General features: G+C 59.0%; 1 protein-coding gene across 9 annotated transcripts; it reads right to left on the reverse strand.

Annotated features, from left to right (window-relative positions):
• Window positions 1-588: 588 nt before the first annotated feature.
• ATP13A2 (ATPase cation transporting 13A2) lies at window positions 589-24,393 on the reverse strand. Of its 9 annotated transcripts, none has more exons than XM_038159954.1 (28): window positions 24,367-24,393; window positions 17,796-17,869; window positions 16,974-17,141; window positions 16,257-16,315; window positions 15,273-15,381; window positions 15,105-15,187; window positions 14,053-14,130; window positions 13,120-13,189; window positions 12,132-12,266; window positions 11,891-11,957; window positions 9,926-10,057; window positions 9,225-9,380; window positions 9,023-9,133; window positions 8,861-8,907; window positions 8,586-8,774; window positions 8,309-8,515; window positions 7,843-8,200; window positions 7,317-7,437; window positions 7,000-7,124; window positions 6,217-6,377; window positions 5,147-5,257; window positions 4,139-4,218; window positions 3,585-3,737; window positions 3,390-3,486; window positions 2,670-2,858; window positions 1,830-1,981; window positions 1,534-1,706; window positions 589-1,424 (listed from the first exon to the last, which is right to left on the reverse strand). In XM_038159954.1, the coding sequence occupies exons 1-28, from the start codon at window positions 24,374-24,376 to the stop codon at window positions 1,129-1,131; spliced, it is 3,711 nt and encodes a 1,236-aa protein (XP_038015882.1). In that variant the 5' UTR covers window positions 24,377-24,393; the 3' UTR covers window positions 589-1,128. The 9 variants fall into 9 exon arrangements, with proteins under 9 accessions (XP_038015882.1, XP_038015883.1, XP_038015880.1 ...); XM_038159955.1 differs by having other exon boundaries at window positions 2,635-2,858; XM_038159952.1 differs by having other exon boundaries at window positions 15,273-15,384.
• Window positions 24,394-26,195: the final 1,802 nt, after the last annotated feature.

Genomic DNA, 26,195 nt, shown 5'->3' on the forward strand with positions numbered 1-26,195 from the left:
ACCCCCAGCGGGCAGCACGGACGAGCAGCCAAGAAAATAAGTGTTAATTTATTGGACAAGACCCGTGACAGCCCCGTCCGGAACCCGCGAGCGGCGCCGTCGCCTTCCCGACGGGGAAGAGTTAAAAAATAGAGCATTTGTGGGGTCTGTAATGCTACAGAGGTCCCATCCCCAAGCAGAGGTGCTCTGCCCGAGCATTCCAAGCGGAGAAGGGGCCCAGGCGCTGGGAATGGAGCAGCAGCCTTGGCAAGCTGGGAACGGGGACTGTAAACTCCCTACACATCTAGAGGGGACTGGGGCTTCACAGTGACACAGCTGGGGGTGCTGGGGACATCAGGGACCCCCTTCCTGGCAGCCTGGGCAGGCCATGAGAGGTCCAACCAGCCCCGGTGGCCAGCGTGGGAGTGGGGGGAGTCGTGCAGGAAGAGCCATGTCGGATCCTCCTCCTCCTCTGGATCTTCTTGCCCGTTCCTCCTCCACCTTCTGCTCCCCTGGGCTGTGGCCACGGGATCAGGGTGGCCATGGGATCAGGGTGGCCATGGGATCAGTGGGGCTGTGGGATCAGAGATCAGCATGGTCACAGGATCAGTGTGGCCATGGGATCAGGGTGGCCATGGGATCAGGGTGGCCATGGGATCGGTGTGGCCATGGGATCGGTGTGGCCATGGGATCAGCGTGCCCATGGGATCAGCATGGCCACAGGATCAGGGTGGCCACAGGATCAGTGTAGCCATGGGATCAGTGTGGTCACGGGATCAGGGTGGCCACGGGATCAGGGTGGCCACGGGATCAGGGTGGCCATGGGATCAGCATGGCCATAGGATCAGTGTGGCCACGGGATCATGGTGGCCACGGGATCATGGTGGCCACGGGATCAGTGTAGCCATGGGATCAGTGTAGCCATGGGATCAGTGTGGCCATGGGATCAGTGTGGCCATGGGATCAGGGTGGCCATGGGATCAGGGTAGCCATGGGATCAGTGTGGCCATGGGATCAGAGTGGCCACGGGATCACCATGACCATGGGATCACCGTCGCCACGGGATCAGTGTGGCCACAGGATCACCGTGGCTGTGGATCAGTGTGGCTGTGGGATCAGCGTGGCCATGGGATCACTGTGCCCACGGGATCACCGTGCCCATGGGATTCCCATCTGTGATGCTGAGGGATCCCACCCGCCGCATCCCTGCTTCTTCTGGGATAAATAAATTAAGGAAGTGTCCGAGGGCTGGGGCAGAGGCACCGCTGGCACTGCTATCTCACGGCCAGGGACATCCTGGGCGTGGCGAACAGGGGCTGGTCCAGGGGGGGCCAGGCCGGCTGCTGCTGGCTCAGCTCCTTCTCCAGCCTCTTGAAAAGCTTCTTGGAGGCCTTTTTCCGGCGCAGCCTTCGGAAGCAGCCGAGCAAGCCGTGATCCAGGGCGGTCTGGGGCCAGAGTGGGAGGGAAATTGGGTTGAGGAGGGAACAGGAGAGCCCCGTGCCCACCTGGGGAAGCTCCAGGGGGATGCCCCATCCCAAAGCCCCCCTGACCCACCTCCAGCACGAAGGCAGCGAAGAAGTTGAGGGCGGCGATGCCCAAGAGGAGTAGCTTGAAATTGAAATCCTCGATGGGCTGGAGCTTCAGCAGGGATTTGGGGAAGCCCAGCGGGTACAGGGTCAGCCAGATCATCAGGCCGAAGAGCAGGATGAGGACGAGCAGGAAGAGCACTGGGGGCAACAGGGAGTGGGGTGAGGGGCAGGGAGGGAGGGCTCTTGGTGTCCCCGTGGGTGCCCCATGGGTGTCCCCCTGAATGCCCCATGGGTGTCCCTGGGGTGTCCCCGTGTCCTCACCGTTGGTGTAGAGTGGCTCCCGGAAGGGGTAGCCCTTGGACATGGCCACGGCCAGGATGAGGTACTGGAAGCCGGTGACGCAGAACAGGACGGTGTTCTCGTAGTTGGGCAGGTTCTGGGGCGCTGTCACCGTGCTGTTCAGGGGGACGTACCTGGGAACGGGGTCAGCAGAGAGGCTAAGGGGAGCTGGACACCACCCCTCGCTCTCCATCAGTTACAGCTTTGGGAAGAGCAGGAGCAGCTCCAACCTCTGGTCTGGGACCAGGGACAGATCTCTTGGGAATGGGAGCTGGGCCAGGGGGGTTTGGGTTGGAGATCAGGAGAGGCTCTTCCCCAGAGGGTGCTGGCACTGCCCAGGCTCCCCAGGGAGTGGTCCCTGCTCTGGGGCTGCCAGAGCTCCAGGAGGGTTTGGACTGGCTGGGATTGTGGGGGTGTCTGTGCAGGGCCAGGGGTTTGACTGGATGATCCCTTCCAGCTGAGGACATTCCATGGTTCTCTGTCTGCTGCCAGATCCCAAATCCCAGGACACACCCTGGGCTCTGCCACAACCTCGGTGCCGTCCCCATCACCAAACCCTCAGGAAACCAGAGCAGGTCAGGTGGGACAGTGGGAAAGACTTCCTCATGGGAAGGGCTGCAAAGCACTGGAACAGCCTGTCCAGGGGAGGATGGAATCACCATCCCTGGAAGTGTCCAAAAACCCCGTGGACCTGGCACTTGGGGTTTAGTGGCAAACGGGCCGGCGGTTGGACTCGATGACCTTTTCCAACCCTGAATCCCATGATTCCTGGATTTGGGGCCCTCACCAGCTCTGCGAGACGGTGATGAAGTAGCTGAGGACCTGCACGGTGATGAGCAGGGCTGTCTGCAGCAGGAGGCTGCCCAGCACCAGCCCGCTGATCAGGGCTCCCTGCGGCCGCTGCACGCCCAGCGCCGGCGCCGGCCCCGTGCGCCCCATCAGCACGGCCACCGTGGTGGTGATCACCAGGTCGAAGAACAGGAACTGGAAATCACTCAGGTTGGTGTTGATCTGGGGAGAAGGGAAGGGACAGGCTCAGACCCGGTGGGGTTGGTGCCTCAGGGTTTGAGCTTTTGTATTTCCCACGTGTTTGTGACCCTGCAGCTCTTCAGAGTGGAGCTCCACGCTCCACACGCAGTGTCAGCTGCTGCTCTCCCGTTTGGGGCACACACAACAATTCCTCTCCAGGCCGGGCAATCAAGGACACCTCACTGCCCCAGGCCCCAGAGACTGAACAAAAGGGAGCTGGGGGAGCAAACCTGGGGTGAATGACTTCATCACCTGAAGCTGCAATTGGAGGATTAACCCCCAATACGCGAATGGACCAAAGTTAGAAAAGTGTGCAAACCTGTGCCCCACGGTCCATTTTTGGGTGTGGCCCCTGGGGGGGGTTTTGTCTGCCCAAAATGTACCTGAGGGCCCTTCAATAAATACACCCGCTTTTTATTCCCTTTATTTTGTCTGGCTCTGTTTTTAGGCAGCCCCAAAAGGCATCGGTGCCCCAGCAATTCCAGAAAAGCAGGGATTCAGGGTGGGACTCACGGTGTAGAGCAGGAGCACGGACACGAACTGGACCAGGCTGTACAGGGCCATGTACTTGAAGACCCCGAAGGAGGTGACCAAGGAGCACCGGCCCTCCCTGGGGGAGGACATGGCGTCACCACCGGCCACCCCTCTCCGGGAGGGATTGGTGGCACTCCCGGAATTCCCCTGCATTCCCGGGATTGCCCTGCTCACCGGATGACCCTGGGCACGCACTCGATGGTGGCCACGCGGGAGGTGAAGGGCGAGGCCACCGACGCCTCGGCCTCGGACAGGGAGATGCCGACGTCGGCCGCCCGCAGCGCCCCGCAGTCGTTGGCACCGTCCCCGCACATCCCCACGCAGTAGCTGCGGGAAAAGGACCCCACATTCCTCAGGGAATGGGAAAGGGAGCCCACATTCCTCAGGGAATGGGAAAAGGACCCCACATTCCTCAGGGAATGGGAAAGGGAGCCCACATTCCTCAGGGAATGGGAAACGGATCCCACATTTCTCAGGGAATGGGAAAGGGAGCCCACATTCCTCAGGGAATGGGAAATGGATCCCACATTCCTCAGGGAATGGGGAAAATCCCTGGCTCAGCCCAGAGAAGCTGTGGATGCCCCGTTCCAGGCTGTACCTGGTGAAGTGTCCCGGCCCATGGCATGGGTGCCACCAGGTGATGTTTGAGGTGTCTCCCAATGCCACCCACCCCGTAATTCCAGGATCCCTTGGGATCCATCCCCTGGGATCCAGCCCCTGGGCCTTACTTGAGCTCCTGCAGGCTGCACACCAGCTGGGTCTTCTGCTCAGGCAGCATGCGGGCGAACACGGTGGCCCGGAGCAGGATCTGCCAATGGGGAGGATCTGTCAGCATTCCCGGTGGGCAGGGAACTGGGAATGTCCAGCTGGGCACTGAGAATGTCCAGCAGGGAACTGGCAATGTCCAGCAGGGAACAAGGTTTCCAGTGGCACTGGAGGGCTCCCAGCAGCACTGGAAGGCTCCTAGCCCACTGGAACATTTCCAGAGCAACTGGAATGTTCCCAGTGGCACTGGAAGGTTCCCAGCGGCACTGGAAGGTTCCCAGTGGCACTGGAATGTTCCCAGTGGCACTGGAAGGTTCCCAGCAGCACTGGAATGTTCCCAGTGGCACTGGAAGGTTCCCAGCGGCACTGGAAGGTTCCCAGCGGCACTGGAAGGTTCCCAGCGGCACTGGAAGGTTCCCAGTGGCACTGGAAGGTTCCCAGCGGCACTGGAAGGTTCCCAGTGGCACTGGAATGTTCCCAGCGGCACTGGAAGGTTCCCAGTGGCACTGGAAGGTTCCCAGCGGCACTGGAAGGTTCCCAGCGGCACTGGAAGGTTCCCAGTGGCACTGGAAGGTTCCCAGTGGCACTGGAAGGTTCCCAGCGGCACTGGAAGGTTCCCAGCAGCACTGGAATGTTCACAGCAGCACTGGAAGGTTCCCAGCGGCACTGGAAGGTTCCCAGTGGCACTGGAAGGTTCCCAGCAGCATTGGAATGTTCACAGCAGCACTGGAAGGTTCCCAGCAGCACTGGAATGTTCCCAGCGGCACTGGAAGGTTCCCAGCAGCACTGGAAGGTTCCCAGCGGCACTGGAAGGTTCCCAGCAGCACTGGAAGGTTCCCAGCAGCACTGGAAGGTTCCCAGTGGCACTGGAATGTTCCCAGCGGCACTGGAAGGTTCCTAGCAGCACTGGAATGTTCCCAGCGGCACTGGAAGGTTCCCCAAGGCCCCCGGGGGCTCCCTGCCCGACTCACCCTGGGCAGCAGCTCGGAGAAGTGCTCGCAGACCACCTGGAAGGATTTCCCATTGAGGGCGAAGTGGCAGTGCCGGGGTGGGAGGGAGGAGCCGTCCTGCTGCTGCAGGCCCTGCCAGGAAACAGCTCCAGCTCCAGCCCCAACCCCTGTGGGGCCCCTGGGCCGAGCCAGGACCTGCCTGGAGCAACAGGAACGGCTCCCAAAATCCCAGTTCCCAGTGGGGCTGTTTGGGGTGCAGGGCTGGGCCCACCCAGCCATCCAAGCCCCGCCTGGAGCAGCAGGGAATGGCTCCCCAAAATCCCAGTTCTCAATGGTGCTGTTTGGGGTGCAGGGGGGGCTGACCGAGGTCTCCATGCCAGACCCGGAGCAGTGGGAAAGGCTCCCTGAAATCCCAATTCCAGGCACACCAATGGGGCCGTTTGGGGTGCAGCCCAGCCCTCCACGCCCAGCTGGGAGCAGGGTCTGGCAGAATCCATGGGGAGGTGTTTGGAGCTGCCATTCCAGCCTGGATCCCTGGATGTGCTCCAGGGAAAGGCAGGAGCAGCTGAACCTCTCCTGAAGGATGGATTTATGAGGAGCAGGATCAGCCTTAATTGCCTCCAAGGATAACGATGATGGAAAACCCCTTCCCATCCCTGGGAGGGCTCAGGGCCGGGCTGGAGCACTCTGGGATAGTGGAAGGTGTCCCTGCCCATGGAATGGGACAAGCTTTGAGGTACCTTCCAACCCAACCCATTCTGGGATTCCCAGGACTGTGGAGAAAGCCAGATTTGAGGGACTCCATTTCTTAAATATTGGGAAGAAATTCCTCCCTGTGAGGGTGGGCAGGCCCTGGCACAGGGTGCCCAGAGCAGCTGTGGCTGCCCCTGGATCCCTGGCAGTGTCCAAGGCCAGGCTGGACAGGGCTTGGAGCACCCTGGGATGGTGGAAAGTGCCCCTTCTTGTGGGATGGGATGAGCTGTAAGGTCCCTCCAACCCAAACACGCTGGAATTCTGTGATTCCACAGAAAACCGAGCCCTGCAGGGTGCCTGGGCAGTTTGGGCTCCCAAAAGGTGTCCTGGGCTCTCACCTCGGGCTGCTCCTCGCCCTGGGAATGCTCGGCCAGGACGAACTTGAGGGCAGCGGGTTTGTCGTGGCCGGGCGGCGAGGCCGTGACGAAGATCACGCCCTCCCTGGGCTCCACCATGCGGCACCCCCGCGCCACGTTCATGGCTGTCAGCATGTTGTCCCCTGCCAGGGACACGTGGGCCATCAGCAAGGAGGTTTTGGGATGTCCAGGCCAAGAGAAGCAGATCCAAACTGCCATGTCCCCTCTCCCAGCCACCACAGCCATGTGGTGGCTTTGCTTCCCTCTTCCTTCCTCCAAAACATCCTGCCTGCCCTGCCCCAAAGAAATCTGGATTCAGCCCCTGTTCTCCTGCCTGGAAAACACCCAGAGGTGACCCTACACCCCCTGCATTAGGCATGGAATTTGGGATTTTAAACAGCAATATTTAGGGGATGGACAGCAGAACAATGAGTTCTTCCACCCAAAACACGTCCACGCCCTGAGCCCCGCAGCGGATCGTGGATCCCGAGGGCTGGGATGCACAGAGCCAGGAGCCAGGAGTCCTCCTGGTGCCCCCACAGCTGCTTCAGGCACAGATTCCTGCTAGGGGTCATGCTGGAGTTCCTGGTGGGATCCCTGGTGGATTCCTGGTGGGATTCCAGAGGTGGGGTTCCTGGTGGGATCCCTGGTGGGGTTCCTGGGGTGGGGGTCCTGGTGGGAAAGCCCTTTTCCCCTGCACACTGCCCAGGACTGTCTGTGTGCCATCCCTCCCCAAGCCCCGTGTGCTGGTCCCTCCAGGGTCACCTGTCACCATGACGGGGCGGATGTTGGCACTCCTCAGCAGCTGGATCACCGGGGCAGACTCCGGCTTCAGGACGTTCTTCATGACCAGGAACCCCAGGAAGTTCAGGCCGCTCTCCACGGAGTCCCTGGTGGGAGACAAGGAGCCTTTCATCACCTCCAAAACCAGCACAGAGGATCAAGGGGTGTGAGCAGCTAAAATCCATCTGGGAACCAGCCAGGAATTCCCTCTGTATGGATTAGGGATGAATTCCCTGCAGGGCATCCCGGGAAACGCAGGAGTGAGTGAGGAGGTGGAGAGAGGGAGTGCTGGCACCGACCTGGGGAGCTGCAGGGCCTCCTCGAAGGTGGCCACCGTGCCCAGGGCTTTGCAGGCCAGAGCCAGGACCCGGAACCCGTCAGTGGTGTAGTGCCGGAGCATCTGGGAGAAATCCGGGGGCACTGGAAAAGCGAGGCCAGAACAGCTCCTGAGGGAACCCCGGCTCCGGGAGGGGACACGGAGCTCTGGGGTTTGGGTGCTCACGAGCAGCTGCTCCTCAGGGAGCCTGGAGATCCCATACTGGGCTGGAGAAAACTCTCCCCACCCCATGAAACCTGGAGATCCCATACTGGGCTGGGGGAAGCTCTGCCAACCCCAAGGAGCCTGGAGATGCCACACTGGGCTGGAGGAAGCCCCCAACCCCATTTCCCATCTTCTGGCTCCCATTTCCTTTCCCTCCTGTGGCTGGAGCCATCCCAAAGCCTTTGGGAGCTGCCCCAGAGCGTTCCCGAGGATAATTCCCTGCGGGATGAGCCTCAGGGATGCAGCCAGCGGGACTGGGGGTGAGCCCACCTCCCAGTACCAACCAGTTTCCTTCCTGCACAGACTGGCCACCATCTCCGGGGCGCCCTTGACGTAGGCGTGGGCCGAGGCCTCCCCGGGCAGCTTGACCAGGACACTCATCCTCTGGAGGGAGGAGGAGAACGGGAAGCGCCGCAGGATCCCCAGGGGGGCCTGGTGCCTCTGTGGAGAGCGGGAGGGATCAGGGCCGGGCAGGAACTCCTCCAGGAGGCAGGAGGGTGGGGAGCTGTTCCATGGGGTTACCCTGTCCCAAGGTTGCTCCTCTTCCGGCGGAGGTTTCACCACAGCCAAGACCTTCATCTCAAACTGCTGGAACGCTGGGAGCTCCCCTTCCTCCTCCTCCTCCTCCATCATCTCCAGGCGCTTGAAACCAAGAGGGCAAAACCCTGCTGAGCTCATCCACCCACAGAGGGTCTGGAACCGCCGAGATTCCCAACGCCTCCCTCTCCGGCCCCGCAGCCCCCGCCTCACCCAGCCGGTGGATTCCAGCATTTTGATGTCCACGGGGTCCCCGACGAGCTGTCCCCGCAGCGGTGACACGGCGTGGCAGGTGGCCAGGGCGTAGAGCAGGGCGCCGGCGGGCAGGCAGCGGGGCTCGTGCACGATGGGCAGGAAGCGCTGCCGCTCCAGGGGCACCACGCCCCACACGTCCAGCCCCTCCTGGGTCAGCGTCCCGGTCTGCGGGCACAGCGCGGTGGGTCCGGGGAGCCCCGGCGCCCGCCCGGCCCGCCCGCCCGGCCCGCCTCACCTTGTCGAAGCACACCAGGCGGAGCTTCCCGCACAGGTTGATCCGCGGGGGGCTGATGCAGAAGATTCCCTGTTTTTTCAGCCGGTTCTGGGCGTAGATGGTGCCCACGGTCATGGCGGCCGGCAGCGCTGGCGGCACGATGACGGTGACCAGGTCCAGGGCGCGGATGATGATTTGTCCCACGGGGACCTGGGAGGGGAGGAGGAGGAACAGGGGTGGGCATCCCTCCCCCGACGGATCCCTGCGGGCTCTCCCGCTCGCTCCACCAGCCCTACCTGGTTCCTAACCAGGATGAGGATGCTGTACAAGGTGCCGACGAGAGCTGTGCAGGGGGAGAAGTGGCTTGGTTACAAAGCATGGCACGGCGGGGAGCTGGAATGGAATTCCATTCCAAGGAATCTGGCTGCTGCAGGATGCGCCTCCATGCCCAGACCTACCCAGGATGGCGAGGAACAGCACGAACTTCACAGCGTCCTTGTAGAACTTGAAGCTCACGGGTTTGGGGTAGAGAATGGAGCTGATGAGGTCCCCCTTGGCCGTGCAGAACCCTGTGGGACAGGCAGGAGGTCACCGGGGCACCGCTCCCAAGGGCACGGATTTAACCCGGGATTCATCCTGGATTATCCCCCACGCTCTCACCTGTGCGGGTGACCACAGCCAGCACCTCCCCGCCCACGTAGGCCTTGGCCTGGATGACCTGTGTCCCGCAGAACAGCGTGTGCCGCCGGTGCTCCTCGGGGCAGTACGCGGCTCCGCCCGCCGGCAGCGGCGTCTTCATCACCGGCACGCTCTCTCCTGCCCGGAACATTCCAGGGGGGAACTGTCACCCCAGGGGGGTCAGGGGCCAGCCAGCTGGGGTGGGAGGGTGGCTCTGACTGAATCCCGTGGGAATGTGATGCCTTAGGATTTCAGCTTTTCTGTTTTTCAGACCCTGTGCTGCATCAGTGCCTCGCTCCACACTCCACACTCGGTGTCAGCTGCTGCTCTCCCGTTCTGGTCAGACACAACAATTCCTCTGGGCCTGAAACTCAAGGACCCCCTCCAGCTTCAGGGCCCAAACAGTAGAAACAAAATGAGTTGGGGGGCAGCAAACTGGGGATAAATGACTTCATCACCTGAAGCTGTAATTGGAGCATTAACCCCTGATATGTGAAAGGGATTAAAAATTTATAATTGTCTGAAAAACTCATGCCCATCGTCCATTCTGGGTGTAGCCCTCAGAGGTTTCTGACTGCCCAAGGTGTGTCCTGAAGGCCTTTATTAAACACCCACTTTATCCTCCGAACCCTGTCTGGCCCCTGCTCTAGGCAGCCCCCCAGTGTGCAGGGAGGGGCTCTCACCGGTCAGCAGGCTCTCGTTGACCATGCACTCGCCGGTCAGCAGCGCGGCGTCGCACGGCAGCAGCGCCCCGGCCGCCGGCAGCAGGATGCAGTCCCCGGGCACCAGCTCCACCGAGCTGAGCACCAGCTCCTCTGGAAAACAACGCTGCTCAGGGCTAGGGAACGGGGCACCCGTCTCCAGGCACTTGGAGAACCCCCCAGGGCCTGGGGAATGGGGCACTCATCTCCAGAACCCTGGAGAACCCCCTCAGGGCCTGGGGAATGGGGGCACTCATCTCCAGAACCCTGGAGAACCCCCTCAGGGCCTGGGGAATGGGGGCACTCATCTCCAGACACCTGGAGAATCCGCTCAGGGCCTGGGGAATGGGGGCACTCATCTCCAGACACCTGGAGAATCCGCTCAGGGCCTGGGGAATGGGGGCACTCATCTCCAGACACCTGGAGAATCCGCTCAGGGCCTGGGGAATGGGGGCACTCATCTCCAGAACCCTGGAGAACCCCCTCAGGGCCTGGGGAATGGGGGCACTCATCTCCAGAACCCTGGAGAACCCCCTCAGGGCCTGGGGAATGGGACACTCATCTCCAGAACCCTGGAGAATCCCCTCAGGGCCCGGGGAATGGGGACACTCATCTCCAGGCAGCAGGGAAGGGAATCCCTGTGAGATAAGGCAGCAAACAGGAAGGGGTTGATTTCCTGGAGGTGGGAAATTGAGATCCAGGCCTGGGGAGAGCTGATCCAGATCAGAATTCCCAGCAGGGAGGTGCCAGGCCTGGGGAGGGCTGATCCAGACCAGAATTCCCAGCCACCCCGAGCGCTGGGAATGGCACAAACACTCGTGGACAGCCAGGGTTTGGGCTGTGTAACAAATGGAACCACCAGAGGAACCCCAGGGATTCCCAGCACTGGGAAGAGCAGGAGGAAAAGGGCTGAAGGGACAGGGCAGGGATTCATGGGGGGATTATCCTTGTAATCAATTTCCCTCTCTCTCTTTCCCTGAAATCCCCTGTTAAATTAAATCCATATTGGCTTTGGAATATGGTCTTGTCTGCACCTTCCTTTGGGGAGAGGCATCTTCTACTAATCGGACCCCAAAATTATTCCAGTGTCACATAAGATTATTCCCATGTATCCCAACATTATTCCCTCGTATCCCAACATCACTCCTGTTTTATAACATTATTCCCATATATTGTATCATTATTCCCATGTATCCTGACATTATTCCCACACATCCCAACATAATTCTGGTGTCTCATAACATTATTCCCAGTGCATAATAACATTATTCCCATATTTCACAACATTATTCCCATGCATGATAACGTTATTCCCATATATCCCAACATTATTCCCATGCATCTCAACACTGTTCCTCTGTATCCCAACATTATTCCCATGCATCCCAACATTATTCCCATGCATCCCAACACTGTTCCTCTGTATCCCAACATTATTCCCATGCATCCCAACACTGTTCCTCTGTATCCCAACATTATTCCCATGCATCCCAACACTATTCCCACACATCCCAACATTATTCCCATGCATCCCAACACTATTCCCACACATCCCAACATTATTCCCATGCCCCCCAACACCGTTCCTCTGTATCCCAACATTATTCCCATGCATCCCAACATTATTCCCATGCATCCCAACACTGTTCCTCTGTATCCCAACATTATTCCCATGTATCCCAACACTGTTCCTCTGTATCCCAACATTATTCCCATGCATCCCAACACTGTTCCTCTGTATCCCAACATTATTCCCATGCATCCCAACACTATTCCCACACATCCCAACATTGCTCTGGTGTCTCATAACATTATTCCCATGTACAATAATGTTATTCTGGTGCGTCCCAGCATCACTCCCACCTATCCCGACACTACTTTGGTGCAGAACCGGGATCCCAAAGGACACGTCATCCCAACAACCGTCCCAAAAATCCTCCCTCTCACCTCCTCCGGGCCGCCGGACCCGGACCCCCACGGACATCCTGGCCATGTTCCGCAGCGTGGTGCTTTGCTGGGAGGGAGGCAGCGTCAGAATCCACCCAAACCGCGGGAAACCATCCCTAAAAACGGCCTGGGCGGCTCGGAAGCAGGGACAGAGGACAGGGAGAGCTGGGAGAGGGCTGTCCCCACCCGGAGCGGGGCTGTTCCGTGGGGCTGGGGCCCCCAAGGAGCCGCCCCCGCCCACCTTGCGCGTCTCGTGGAGGGACAGCCCCAGCGAGAAGGTGGAGATGAGGAAGATGCAGGCGGCGTAGTAGTAATAGGCGTCGCACACCCACAGCACCATGCTGAGCACTTGGAACAGGTAGAAGGGGTTGAGCACCTGCAACAAGGAGAGAAAACAGGTTTGGGAGCCCACTGGCACACCTCCTTGGGGTGGGAGAACCTCCCCCAGCCCATCATGGGATTTCCAGGTTCCTCAAGGTGGGAGAACCTCCCCCAGCCCATCATGGGATTTCCAGGTTCCTCAGGGTGGGAGAACCTCCCCCAGCCCATCATGGGATTTCCAGGTTCCTCAGGGTGGGAGAACCTCCTCCAGCCCCATCGTGGGATTTGTAGAATCCTGGAAATAGGGGAGAGATTCCCCCAGCCCAGTCTGGGATTTCCAGGTTCTGTGGAAATGAGGAGGGCTTCCCCCAGCCCAGTCTGGGATTTCCAGGTTCTGTGGAAATGAGGAGAGCTTCCTCCTGCCCAGTATGCAATTTCCAGGCTCCTGGAAGTAGGGAGAGCTTCCTCCATCCCATCATGGGATTTCCAGGCTCCTGGAAGTGGGAAGAACTACCTCCAGCCCACTATGGGATTTCCAGGTGGGAGGAATTTCTCCAGGCTCCTTGGAGGAAGAAAAGCTGCCTCCAGCCCATCATGAGCCTTCCAGGCTCCTGGATGCAGAGGAGAACCCGGCCCTTCCCTGGGACTGGCAGCCCCCAAATCCTCCATTCCCTGCAGAATTCTCTAAGGATGCTGCTCCCAAGGATGCTCAGCCACTTCCACAACCCCTGGGGGCTGCTCCTGTCCATGCCCAGAGGGTCAGGAAGGGTCCCCTCCACAGCTCTGCCTTCTCCCCAAATCCTCTCCTCCCTTCCCAAGGGCCAGGAAGCGCTTCCAGAGAGGGACAGGGAGCAGGGGAGGGATCTGTCCTGGGAAAATCCGCTTGGGAAGCCCAGCCCAGAACCCACCTCCTCCACCAGGAGCCTGGCGTAGGACTTGACGGGCACCTCGATGAGGTTGGGGCCGTAGATCTTCCTCCTGGGGGGGGGAAGGACAGCGAGGGAATTTTATCCTTGGGAAGGAGAGGGAAGGAGTTTGATCCTTGGGAAAAGAGAGGGAAGGAGTTTGATCCTTGGGAAAATAGAGGGAAGGAGTTTGATCCTTGGGAAAAGAAAGGGAAGGAATTTCACCCTTGGGAAAAGAGAGGGAAGGAGTTTCATCCTTGGGGAAAGACGGAAGGAGTTTTAATCTTGGGAAAGGAGAATTTTATCCTTGGGAAAAGAGAGGGAAGGAGTTTGATCCTTGGGAAAGGAGAATTTTATCCTTGGGAAAAGAAAGGGAAGGAATTTCATCCTTGGGAAAAGAAAGGGAAGGAGTTCTATCCTTGGGAAAAGAGAGGGAAGGAATTTCATCCTTGGGAAAAGAGGGAAGGAGTTTTAATCTTGGGAAAAGATAATTTTATCCTTGGGAAAAGAGAGGGAAGGAGCTTTATCCTCGGGAAAGGGAAGGAATTTTAACCTTGGGAAAGGAAAGAGAAGGGATTTTAACCTTGGGAAAAGAAAGGGAAGGAATTTATCCTTGGGAAAAGAGAGGGAAGGAGTTCTATCCTTGGGAAAAGAGAGGGAAGGAAATTTATCCTTGGGAAAGGAAAGGGAAGGAATTTCATCCTTGGGAAAAGAGGGAAGGAGTTTCACCCTTAGGAAAAGAGAGGAAAGGAGTTTGATCCTTAGGAAAAGCTGCATTTCCAGCCCAAGGGCCCCTCATGCTGCCAGACCCCCACGAGGAGCCGGGTTATGCGGAGAAGCCAATCCCAGGCATTCCATCCCGCCCGGCAGTTTGGGGTCTGAGGCTCCGGGATTTCCTGCTCCCTGGAAAAGCCCCAGGATGCTGCCAGCCCCCACCTGGCACCGTGCTCCTGCTGGTCCAGCCCGGCCTGGCACAGGTGCAGCTCTGCGCAGGTCCAGCCCTCGTCCAGGACGCTGGGCAGCAAAGAAAAACAGGGAGAGAGTCAGACCCAGCGGGAAGGGCGGAACAAACAGCACGGCCAAGGGCTCGGGACAAACCCACCCCTTTGGAAAGGGAGAGTGCCCTGTTCCTTGGCCTCTCTGCAGCCCGCGGCTGCCAAGGGAAGGCAACAAAAGGGGCACAGTCCTAAAGCCGGGAGCATCCGGCATTGCCAAACTGCCCCGACCGGTTCCCCGAGCCCGGGAGCACTCCGAGGGCAGCAGGGATGGCTCCCGAGGCCTGGGAGCGCTGAGGGTGATGCCTCAGGGTTTGAGCTTTTGTATTTCCCACGTGTTTGTGACCCTGCAGCTCTTCAGAGTGGAGCTCCACGCTCCACACGCAGTGTCAGCTGCTGCTCTCCCGTTTGGGGCACACACAACAATTCCTCTCCAGGCCGGGCAATCAAGGACACCTCACTGCCCCAGGCCCCAGAGACTGAACAAAAGGGAGCTGGGGGAGCAAGCCTGGGGTGAATGACTTCATCACCTGAAGCTGCAATTGGAGGATTAACCCCCAATACGCGAATGGACCAAAGTTAGAAAAGTGTGCAAACCCGTGAGCCATGGTTCATTTTTGGGTGCAGCCCCTGGGGGGCTTCTGACTGCCCAAGGTGCCTCGACTGAAGGCCTTCAAAAAACACAAGTGACTTTATTCCCTTAATTCGGCCTGGCCTCTGCTTTTAGGGAGCCCCAAAAAGACACCAAGGGAGCTGTGGGTGCAGAAATGCCGGGATCCAGGAGGGTCTTGAGGGAGCAGGAATGCCGGGAATGCCAGCATCCAGGAGGGAGCTCAGGGAGCTGGGAATGCTGGGATCCAGGAGGATCCTAAGGGAACTGGGAATGCCAGGATCCAGGAGGATCCAGGAGGGTACTGAGGGAGCTCAGGGAGCTGGGAATGCTGGGATCCAGGAGGATCCTGAGGGAGCAGGAATGCCAGGATCCAGGAGTACCTGACTCTGCAGAAGGCCTGCCGCCGCTCCAGCCACACGTAGCGCATTCCCTGGAACAGGTAATACCTCAGGAGGTTCTTCTGCTGGAAAGGGACGGGAAAACGAGGTGTAAGTGGGGTGTCCGGGGGCAGGGAGAGGGCTTGGGGGTGGGGAAGGTCCCGGTGCCACCTCGTCCTTGTCGTGCAGCCGCACAGTGTCACGGCTCTCCTCCTCGTCCGGCACCGCCACGGCCACGCTGCTCCCGCGCTCCGGCTGGGCCCCGGGGTGCTGCTCCAGGCTGCTGGGGACACTGGGCTCAGCCCTGGCCTGTCACCCTCCCTCAGGGACACTGGGCTCAGCCCTGGCCTGCCACCATCCCTCAGGGACACCCAGGCTCAGCCCTGGCCTGCCACCCTCCCTCAGGGACATCTGGGCTCAGCCACCCCTCATCAGGGACACTGGGGCTCAGCCCTGGCCTGTCACCCTCCCTCAGGGACACGGGGCTCAGCCATGGCTTGCCATCCTCCCTCAGGGACACCCGGGCTCAGCCCCGGCCTGCCACCCTCCCTCAGGGACACCCAGACTCAGCCCCGGCCTGCCACCCTCCCTCAGGGACACCCGGGCTCAGCCATGGCCTGTCACCCTCCCTCAGGGACACCCAGGCTCAGCCCTGGCCTGCCACCATCCTTCAGGGACACCCAGGCTCAGCCCTGGCCTGCCACCCTCCCTCAGGGACACTGGGCTCAGCCCTGGCCTGCCACCATCCTTCAGGGACACCCGGGCTCAGCCGTGGCCTGCCACCATCCCTCAGGGACACTGGGCTCAGCCCTGGCCTGCCACCATCCTTCAGGGACACTGGGCTCAGCCCTGGCCTGTCACCCTCCATCAGGGGACATCGGGACTCAGCCCCGGCCTGCCACCCTCCCTCAGAGCCAGGGGACACCCAGGCTCAGCCTGGCCTGTCAGCCCTGGCCTGTCACCCTCCCTCAGGGACACCCAGGCTCAGCCCTGGCCTGTCACCCTCCCTCAGGGACACTGGGGCTCAGACCTGGCCTGTCACCCTCCTTCAGGGACACCCGGGCTCAGCCTGGCCTGTCACCCTCCCTCGGGGACACTGGGGCTCAGTCACCCTCCCCAGAGCCAGGGACCCTGCAGGGACAGAGCCCGGCTCACCTGGCCTCGCCCAGCGGCTCCGTCAGCACCTTGGTGGTGAAGCACTGCCCAAAACGGTCCTGAAACACAGGGATGGGGGACTGGGAATGCCCGGAGTGCTCCCAGCTCCTTCCAGAACCCGGGAAGGCCCTGGCCACCCATCCCGGGGCTGGGATGAGGTCTGGGGACAATGAAGAGAAATTCCAAGCCGGGCAGGCTGGGATGGAAGGGGGAAACATGGAGTTATTTTAGGAAAAATAATGACTCCTGGAATGGGACAATTCTAGGAGTTATAATGAGAATAAATTCCTGGAATAATCTGGTGCTTGAGGAAAGGAGATGCCAGACACAGGCAGGAGGACAAGGAGAGAGAACATTCACAGGGTCCTGCTGGGAACCTGGGGCAGAGCCCAACCCCAGATCCACAGAATCCAGCTCCCAGTCCACAGAATCCAACCCCAGAATCCAACCCCAGACCCACAAAACCCAACCCTGCATCCATAGAGCCCAACCCTGCATCCACAGAATCCAGCCCCAGACCCACAGAACCCAGCTTTGGATCCACAGATTCCAACCCTGGATCCACAGAGCCCAAACCTAGACCCACAAAACCCAACCCTGCATCCATAGAGCCCAACCCTGGATCCACAGAATCCAGCCCCAGACCCACAGAACCCCACCCCAGACTCACTCCCAGACTCCCAGCATGAAGGCTGGCTGGGATCCCGTGGGACTCACCCTGATGATGACCCAGTCCGCCTGGCCCAGGGCGCAGGGCTGGCACTTGGCCTGCACCTCCAGGCTGGGCTTCCAGTGGAAGAGCAGCAGGAGCAGCCCCGCGCTCAGCACGGAGCCCGCGTGGCACAGCAGCACCCGCCACGTCCTGCGCTGGTAGCCCGTCACCTCCTGGGGGAGAGGGACCACTGGGAATCGATCACTGGGGATCGATCACTGGGGATCACTGGGGATCAATCACTGGGGATCACTGGGAATCAATCACCAGGGATCACTGGGGATCAATCACTGGGGATCAATCACTGGGGATCACTGGGGATCAATCACTGGGGATCAATCACTGGGGATCAATCACTGGGGATCACTGGGGATCAATCACTGGGGATCACTGGGAATCAATCACCAAGGATCACTGGGAATCAATCACTGGGATTCAATAACTAGGGATCACTGGGAATCAATCACTGGGAATTACAGGGGATCACTGGGAATCAATCACTAGGGATCACTGGGAATCACTGGGAATCGATCACTGGAGATCACTGGGGATCAATCACTGGGAATCAATATTGGGAATCACTGGGAACCACCAGGAATCAATCACCGGGAATCAATCACTGGGAATCACCAGGAATCAATCACCTGCACCCGGCTGCTCAGACATAAAATCAGCTAAAATCCATTACCAACCATTAAACCCTGAACGCCCAAAACCCCGGTGTGACCGAGCCCCAGGCAGGGAAAACCAAGGGGCTGGAAAAGCAGCACCTGCAGGGGTGGGAAGCCCCGGGATGGGTGCGGGAGACCCCCCCAGGCCGGACCTACCATGTGGGCCGGGTCCGTGTCCAGCTGCAGCGTCCCGTAGCCCGGGCGCCGGGCCCCCAGCAGCCGGCTGCTGTCTGCAAATCCACCAGAAACACGGAGCAGGGTCAGCACGGGGCCCGGCCAGCCCCGGGGACAGGTTCCCGGCGATGTCAGCCCCGGGAGGAGGTGGTGGCTCCTGGCCCATGCAGCCGGGATCGCTGCCCCCTCATCCTCCCGGGCACGTGACGGTCACGGGGACGATGCCGGAGCAGCCCCGGGATTTCTGGCGTTATCCCAGGAGCTCAGCAGGCACGGGAAGGGAGCAGGGCTGGGCCGGAGCCAGGCCAGCTCTCCCTGCCACTTTTCCAGCTCGTTTGCTCCTTGTTTGCTCCCTGGGTTTGCTCCTGGCCACCAAAAAACTGGCATTTGCCAGTTTTAACCATGCTCCAATTCCCGTTGGGCTCTGCTGCACCGCAAAGCCCACCCTGGGAAACTGGGATCAGGGATCATCCCTGGGATCCCCCCAGGTGGGATCTCAACCATCACCCTCCGTGCCTGAAGCTGAACCTGCTCATTCCCTACATGCAGGATGGATCACGAGTCACTGAACCTGCTCATTCCCTACATCCAGGATGGATCACGAGTCACTGAGCCTGCTCATTCCCTACATCCAGGATGGATCACGAGTCACTGAGCCTGCTCATTCCCTACATCCAGGATGGATCACAAGTCACTGAGCCTGCTCATTCCCTACATCCAGGATGGATCACAAGTCACTGAGCCTGCTCATTCCCTAAACCCAGGATGGATTATGATCACGGCATTCCCAAGGCTGGGATCTCAGAGCAGCAGTGGGGAGGCAACATGTGGCACAAGCATGGAGCTGGGAGCTGTTCCTGCTCCTGGAACACGTGGATATTTCCTGCCTGGGCCAGAGTTGGGTTTCCAGGAGGGCACCGAGACCAGCTCAAGGATTTACACTGGAAAAACCGCCCCGGCTGGATTCCTGCTGCTCCCTGTCCATGGACAGAAGCCATTCATTAAAACCATTCCCTGGTTTTGGTCATCCTGGTGGGGGGATCCAGCTCCCGCAGCTGGTGCTGCCCCACGGGATAAATTTGGAGGGGGGGAATTGGGGGATGAGCCTGAGGCTCAGTAAAACAAAAGCTGTCCCAGGAGCCAAGAAAAGGAAGGGAGGGGTCAGCTGTCCCCAGTGCCAGCCTCAAGTTCTGCAAAAACCAGGAATTCCAGCTGCAGGGACACCGGGAGTGCTGCCCTTCCCAAGCGCAGAACAAAGCACAGGGCTTTTCCCGGTATCTGCAGGAGGGGGGAAAGCATCCAAACAACCTGAAATCAGCCCAGTTCCCTTCCCGGAGCCCCTGGGCAATAGGAAGCCCGGCCCGCTCCTCTCCTGAACGGAACTATCCCGGCTTTTCTTGATCCCAAAGCAACAAATCCTTGGGAGGAACCAAGCGGCTCCGCACAGCCCCGTCCCGGGGGATTCCAGCCCCATCCCCGCTGAATTCCTTCCCTCCCGCTCCCATCCCGGCTGTTCCCAAGGCTCGGCAGGCGAGGAGAAGCCCCGGTACAGACTCACCCCGCCTCATCCCGCCGGGAGCGCCAGCGGAGCCGCTCCCGGTAGAGGTGGGATGGGCCAGGATGGGATCGGCCGGGCTGGGACCGGCAGCGCCGCCATCCCCGGAGCGCCCGCGGCCGCGGCCGGGCAGATCCCGGGCAGATCCCGGCACCGAGGCCGCTCCCTGTCGGCAAACACGGCGCGGGGGCTCCTGGATGTCCCTTCTCCGCCTCCGGATCCCGGGAATTTCCCGGAGCCCTGCACAGAGCTCTGCTCCCTGCTTCCCTCTCTGCCGCTAAAACAGGGATTGGGAGGAGGATAAGGGCCAGGAGAGGCTGGAATCCCGGAGAGGGGTCAGGATGCACCGGCACGGCTGGTCCGGGGAAGACTGGAGCCAAGATCCCGCGCTGATGATGGATGTGCACGGCCAAAATCCCACCCGGAGTTCCCTGCAGCCGCCAGGCTCCGAGTCCAGGCCCTGCCCTGTCCTCTCGGGTGGAAATTTGGGAAGAGGCTGCTCTTGATGCTCCCACAGCCACTGCACATCCTGGCGGGGGGGTGAACCCTCGGGCTCTGGAGCGCAGAGCCGGAAGCCGGCATGGGATTGGGATCCAAGACCTGGCTGGGGATCAGCTGGGAATGCCAGGTCCTTGTCCCAGGATTTGGATCCGAGTCACAGCCCGCTCCCCAGCGGAGGTGAACATGGAAAACAGACGGATGCTGCTTCAAGAGACTTCTCCATCAGTTTCCCTGGGCAGCCCTGGCCCTTCCCAAGCCTCTTTCAGGAAGCAAACCAATCCCAAGGGGGCTCGGAGATCTCCTGCTGCTCCCATGGTTCCTGCTGGATTGTCCTTGGGCAGCACCATCCATCTGTCCATCCATCCATGGATCCATGCCTTCATCCATCCCTCCATCCATCCATGGATCCATCCCTTCATCCATCCCTCCATCCATCCATGGATCCATCCCTTCATCCATCCCTCCATCCATCCATGGATCCATGCCTTCATCCATCCCTCCATCCCTCCATCCCTCCATCCATCCATGGATCCATGCCTTCATCCATCCCTCCATCCCTCCATCCCTCCATCCATCCATGGATCCATGCCTTCATCCATCCCTCCATCCCTCCATCCCTCCATGGATCCATGCCTTCATCCATCCCTCCATCCCTCCACACGGGCTGGAAGCTGCACACAAGATCAGGAAGCTCCACCCAAGGAAGTTTCTGTTCCAACCACTGAGACTGACGGGATGGGGTTGGCAAGGCCAACTCGGGGAGACAGGGACACGGAAAACCAGGATAAGGCAAAATCTGGGAGAGACAACGTAAGGAAGTGTTTGGGTCATGGAGGGTGAGACTGAACCCAGGAGATCTTCCAGAGCCTCTGGCTCTGGGATGGCAGATCCCATGGCCAAGGGCAGGGTTGGGCTGAGATCCTGGTGATTCTCCTGCCCTTCCCACAGGAGAAGGGAACAGAAACCCATCCTAGCTGGAAGGGACACGCCGTCCTTCCCATGGATCCCACAGGAACCCATCCCAGCCAGACAGGGACACGGAGCCCTTCCCATGGATCCCACAGGAAGCCATCCCAGCCAGACAGGGACACTCTGCCCTTCCCATGGATCTCACAGGAACCCATCCCAGATGGACAGGGACACACTGCCCTTCCCATGGATCTCACAGGAACCCATCCCAGCCAGACAGGGACACACTGCCCTTCCCATGGATCCCACAGGAACCCATCCCAGCCAGACAGGGACACACTGCCCTTCCCATGGATCTCACAGGAACCCATCCCAGCCAGACAGGGACACACTGCCCTTCCCATGGATCCCACAGGAACCCATCCCAGCCAGACAGGGACACACTGCCCTTCCCATGGATCCCACAGGAACCCATCCCAGATGGATACGGACATGCTGCCCTTCCCATGGATCTCACAGGAACCCATCCCAGATGGACAGGGACACGCTGCCCTTCCCAAGGATCCCACACACTGATCCCAGCCAGACAGGGACACGCCGTCCTTCCCAAGGATCCCACACACTGATCCCAGTCAGACAGGGACACACTGTCCTTCCCATGGATCCCACACACTGATCCCAGTCAGACAGGGACACGGAGCCCTTCCCAAGGATCCCACACACTGATCCCAGTCAGACAGGGACACACTGTCCTTCCCATGGATCCCACACACTGATCCCAGTCAGACAGGGACACGGAGCCCTTCCCAAGGATCCCACACACTGATCCCAGTCAGACAGGGACACGGAGCCCTTCCCAAGGATCCCACACACTGATCCCGTGCCACTGGAGCAAACCCATCTGAGCAGGCAGTCAGTCAGGTCAGGCCCAAGGCTGGAGGAACAAAGGCTGAGACGGGCCTGATCCAAGGTGGGGACATGGAAAACCAGGATTCGGACTCTCCAGTGCTGGGAAATCCATGCTCAGGCATCAAACCCCTGAGACAGCTGAGGAACGAATCCCTGGGGATTCCCAGCAGCCCTGTCCGCCTGCACCGGTTGTGGTTTGGGTTTTTGGAGAGCTCCTCTGTGAGGAGCGGGGCTGTGTCCTGTGCCGGTGACGCCGGCTGAGATCCCAGCATTCCAACTCTTCTGGCACAGGGGGATCGTCCCTGGCACCCAAACCCAGCTGCCAGCCTGGAGGATAGTGCCAGGAATATCCCGGCTTGGGGAACACCACGGTGTGAGCGGGAAAACAGCGGGTTCACACCCCAACCCCACATTTCCCCCAATTCCGGGTAAATGAGGGCTCCTCCCTCCCTTAAGAACAGGGGCTGCACTCCCGGCATTCCCGATGGGAAGTGAGGAACCAGCGGGGGAACATCTCCAGCAACCCTTAAATCGGGAACTCAGGGAAAAACAGGGAGCTTTGACCCCCGAGCGCTGCTCGGCTGCGGATCAGGATCGGGATTGGGGCGGGCGAGGGGGATCCCAGGGGATCTGAGCGGGATCACCACAGGGCTGGAACTCCCAGAGCACCCAGGGATGTCCCCCTGCCCTTCCCTGCCCCACTGCTCTGCCTGGAGGCAGGAAAGGGCCGAAGGTCGCTCGGCAGCGCCGCTCCCGCATTCCCGGGAATGGGAATCCCGGCCGGGAGCCCTGGAAGGATCCAGAACCCCGAGTGCCCTTTTCCCACCCTGCACCACGTTCTGTCATTCACTCATGAAAAAAACCCTGGGATCGCTCCGGGATGGGATCTGAGAGGTGACGGGTGCTTCCCACCCCAAACCCAGCCCGTTCTCCCAGAGGTGACGGCTCCTTCCCACCCCAAACCCAGCCCGTTCTCCCAGAGGTGACGGGTGCCTCTGACCCCAAACCCCAGCCCGTTCTCCACGATCCCCACGGGAGAGGGACGGGAGCGTTCCCGAATTCTGGGTGGGATCCACCCGCAGGAAGCGGCTCAGGGAGGGCCGAGGGGATGCGGGGTGGGGTTTGGGGCCAGGGGAATTGGGGTTTGGAGAGTTTGGGGCTTGGGTGTGAAGGATTTGGATGGTTTGGAGGGTTTTGGGGGTTAGGAGGGGTTGGGGGTTCTGGGGTTTGGAGAGTTTGGGGTTTGGAGAGTTTGGGGTTTTGTAGTTTGGAGTTTGAGAGGTTTGGGATCTGGAGGGTTTTGGGAGTTTGGGGTTTGGAGTGTTTGGGGTTTGGAGAGTTTGGGGGTTTTGTAGTTTGGGGTTTGAGAGGTTTGGGATTTGGAGGGTTTTGGGAGTTTGGGGTTTGGAGAGTTTGGGGTTTGAAGGATTTGGATGATTTGGGGTTTGGAGGATTTTGGGGGGTTAGGAGGGGTTGGGGGTTTTGGGGTTTGGACTTTGAGGGGTTTGGGATTTGGAGGGTCTGAGTGTTTTGGGGTTTCGGGAGTTTGGAGGATTTGGAGGGTTTGGGGGGTTTGGAAGCTTTGGGGTTCGGGGAGTTTGGGGTTTGGAGCACCCCGCAGCCCTTCCCACAACTCCTTCCCCTCGGATCCATGGCTGCGCTCCCAGGGCCGGAATTCCCGAGGGATGCGGAGCCAGGAGGTGCCGGGATGGGAGAGGAGCCGGGAAAGAACGTGGGATAAAAATGGGAAATAAAGCAAAATACAACAGGGAAATAAAGCCAAATAAAAAGGGAAGTGGAGCAAAACAAAAAAGGGAAGTGGGGCCCAATAAAGCGAAATAAAAGAGAAACGGAACAAAATAAAAAAGGAAAATAAAGTGAAATAAAAAAAATGGAATTTAAAAAGCGAGATAAAGAAAAAGATAAAAATCAAAATGAATTGGAGTAAAAAAAGGAGAAAAATGAAAATGAAAAAAAAAAAAAAGGAAAATAATAAAGAGAAATGAAGTGAAAAAAATAACAAAGCAAAGGAAAAAAAAGCAAAATAAAGCACAATTTAAAAGCAGATAAACAAAGTTAGGAAACAAAACTACAGCAAAATAATGATACCAAATATAAAATTAAAAAGTGAAAGTAAAAAAACAGGCCACAGAAGAAAGTAAAATGAGGAAGCAAAAAAAGCAAAATAAAATTAAGTCAAACAAAGCAGAATAATAAAGAGAATTAAAGCAAAATAAAACAGCAAAATAAAAGTGCAGAATTAAAAAAAGGTAACAGAATAAAGCAAAATTTAAAAATATAAATAAAGCATAATAAGACAAATTAAAAAGCAAAATTTTAGAAGAAAGGCAAAATAATAAAGCGAAATCAATGGGAATAAATAGAAATACATGGGAATAAATGGGGATAAACGGAAATAAATGGGAATACATGGGAATAAATGGGGATAAACGGGAATACATGGGAATAAATGGGAATAAATGGGAATACATGGCACTGGAGCCGCACCGGTTCCGCCCCCCGGGCTGGGCTGGAGCGGCCCCGGCAGCCCCCGGCGGCGCTTTGCGGGTCCGGGGCGCTCCGGGCACTCGAGGGGTCCCGGTCCCTGATCCCGACCCCTCATCCCATTCCCGATCCCATTCCCGGATCCCGAGCCCGGGCCCGGCGCCGGTTCCTGACCTGAGCTCATGGCGCGGCCCCGCGGCCCCCGCGCCGCCGGAAGGGGCGGGGCCGGAACGGCGGGGCATGCTGGGAATTGGAGTCCGCACCCCAAAACCGCGTGTGGCACCCCGGGGATGCCGGGAATTGGAGTCCGCACCCCAAAAACCGCGTGAGGCACCCCGGGCATGCTGGGAATTGGAGTCCACACCCCAAAACTGCGTGTGGCACCCTGGGGTGTGCTGGGAATTGGAGTCCGTACCCCAAAAACCGCGTGAGGCACCCCGGGCATGCCAGGAATTGGAGTCCGCACCCCAAAACCGCGTGAGACACCCCGGGGATGCCGGGAATTGGAGTCCGCACCCCAAAACCGCGTGTGGCACCCCGGGAATACCGGGAATTGGAGTCTGCCCCCCAAAACCAGGTGTGGCACCCTGGGGGGTGCTGGGAATTGGAGTCCGCACCCCAAAACCGCGTGAGGCACCCCGGACATGCCGGGAATTGGAGTCTGCACCCCAAAACCGCGTGTGGCACCCTGGGGGGTGCTGGGAATTGGAGTCCGCACCCCAAAAACAGGTGTGACACCCCGGGCTTGCCGGGAATTGGAGTCCGCACCCCAAAACCGCGTGTGGCACCCCGGGCATGCCAGGAATTGGAGTCCGCACCCCAAAAACAGGTGTGGCACCCTGGGGGGTGCTGGGAATTGGAGTCCGCACCCCAAAACAGCGTGGGGCACCCCGGGCATGCCAGGAATTGGAGTCCGCACCCCAAAACAGCGTGGGGCACCCCGGGCATTGGAGTCCGCACCCCAAAACCGCGTGAGACACCCCGGGGATGCCGGGAATTGGAGTCTGTCCCCCAAAAACAGGTGTGGCACCCTGGGGGGTGCTGGGAATTGGAGTCCGCACCCCAAAACCAGGTGTGACACCCCAGGAGGGGCGTCCCTGTGACCTCGCAGGAGCAGCGTCCCGTTCCTGGGAGGTTTGAGTCACTCAGACCAAAACCACGAACGCACCTGCAAAGCTGGAGCCGCTCCAAGCATCCCGAACTGCAGAAAGGTGCAGGGGAAAACAGCAGGGGAAAAGGGAAGATCCACCCCTAAAAATCCCATTTTCCTGGGATTCTGAGTAGAAGTCAGGAATACAAGCCAGGGTCCCGTGGGGCGGGAATAGAACACCTCACTCCTGGTGGGACTGGGGTCTGGAGGTAAAAATACCAGAGAGAAGAAGATTCAACCCTACAACCCCCAATTTTCTCAGGATTTGGAGTAGAACTTTGGAATACAAACCAGGGTCCCACGGGGTGGGACAGGACACCTTGTTCCTGGTGGATCTGGGATCTGGAGGTAAAAATACCAGAGAGAAGAAAAGGATTCATCCCTAAAAAATCCATTTTCTTAGGATTTGCAATAAAAATCAGGAATACAAACCAGGGTCCCACGGGGTGGGAAGAGAACACCTTGTTCCCGGTGGATCTGGAGGTTAAAAATGCACTTGTTTTGCAGAAAAGAGGAAGATCCACCCCAAAAAAATCCCATTTTCCTGGCATTGGAAAAAAAAATCAGGAAGACAAACCACAGTCCCATGGAGGGGGACAGGACACTTTGTTCCTGGTGGATCTGTCCCATCCTGCACCCTGGGAGCTCCAAACCCTCACTTTTGGGATTTCAGGATCCCTCCATCATTCCCTGTTCCCAGCCAACCCCAGGGTTTCCAGAGCTTCCCAGCTGCTCCCAGCCCGGGGAGCTCTGGGATGGCAAAACGCTGCATGAAGGGAATTAAAAAATGAATAATAATGAATAATAAATGAGTAACAAATGAATAACACATGAATAATAAAGGCTGGAGCCC

This window comes from Motacilla alba, chromosome 21, assembly GCF_015832195.1.
Source record: "Motacilla alba alba isolate MOTALB_02 chromosome 21, Motacilla_alba_V1.0_pri, whole genome shotgun sequence".
Classification (NCBI taxonomy): Eukaryota; Metazoa; Chordata; class Aves; order Passeriformes; family Motacillidae; genus Motacilla; species Motacilla alba.

Bases quoted from the DNA above. Each gene is read 5' to 3' on its own strand.
- ATP13A2 (XM_038159947.1), bottom strand. From the start codon at position 17,979: ATGGGCCAGGAGCCACCACCTCCTCCCGGGGCTGACATCGCCGGGAAC. The intron at 15,385-16,256 runs GTGAGCCGGGCT...CAGTGTCCCCAG, and splicing joins GAGCCGCTGGGCGAGGCCAG to CAGCCTGGAGCAGCACCCCG. The intron at 14,131-15,104 runs GTACTCCTGGAT...TTTGCTGCCCAG, and splicing joins CAGGCCTTCTGCAGAGTCAG to CGTCCTGGACGAGGGCTGGA.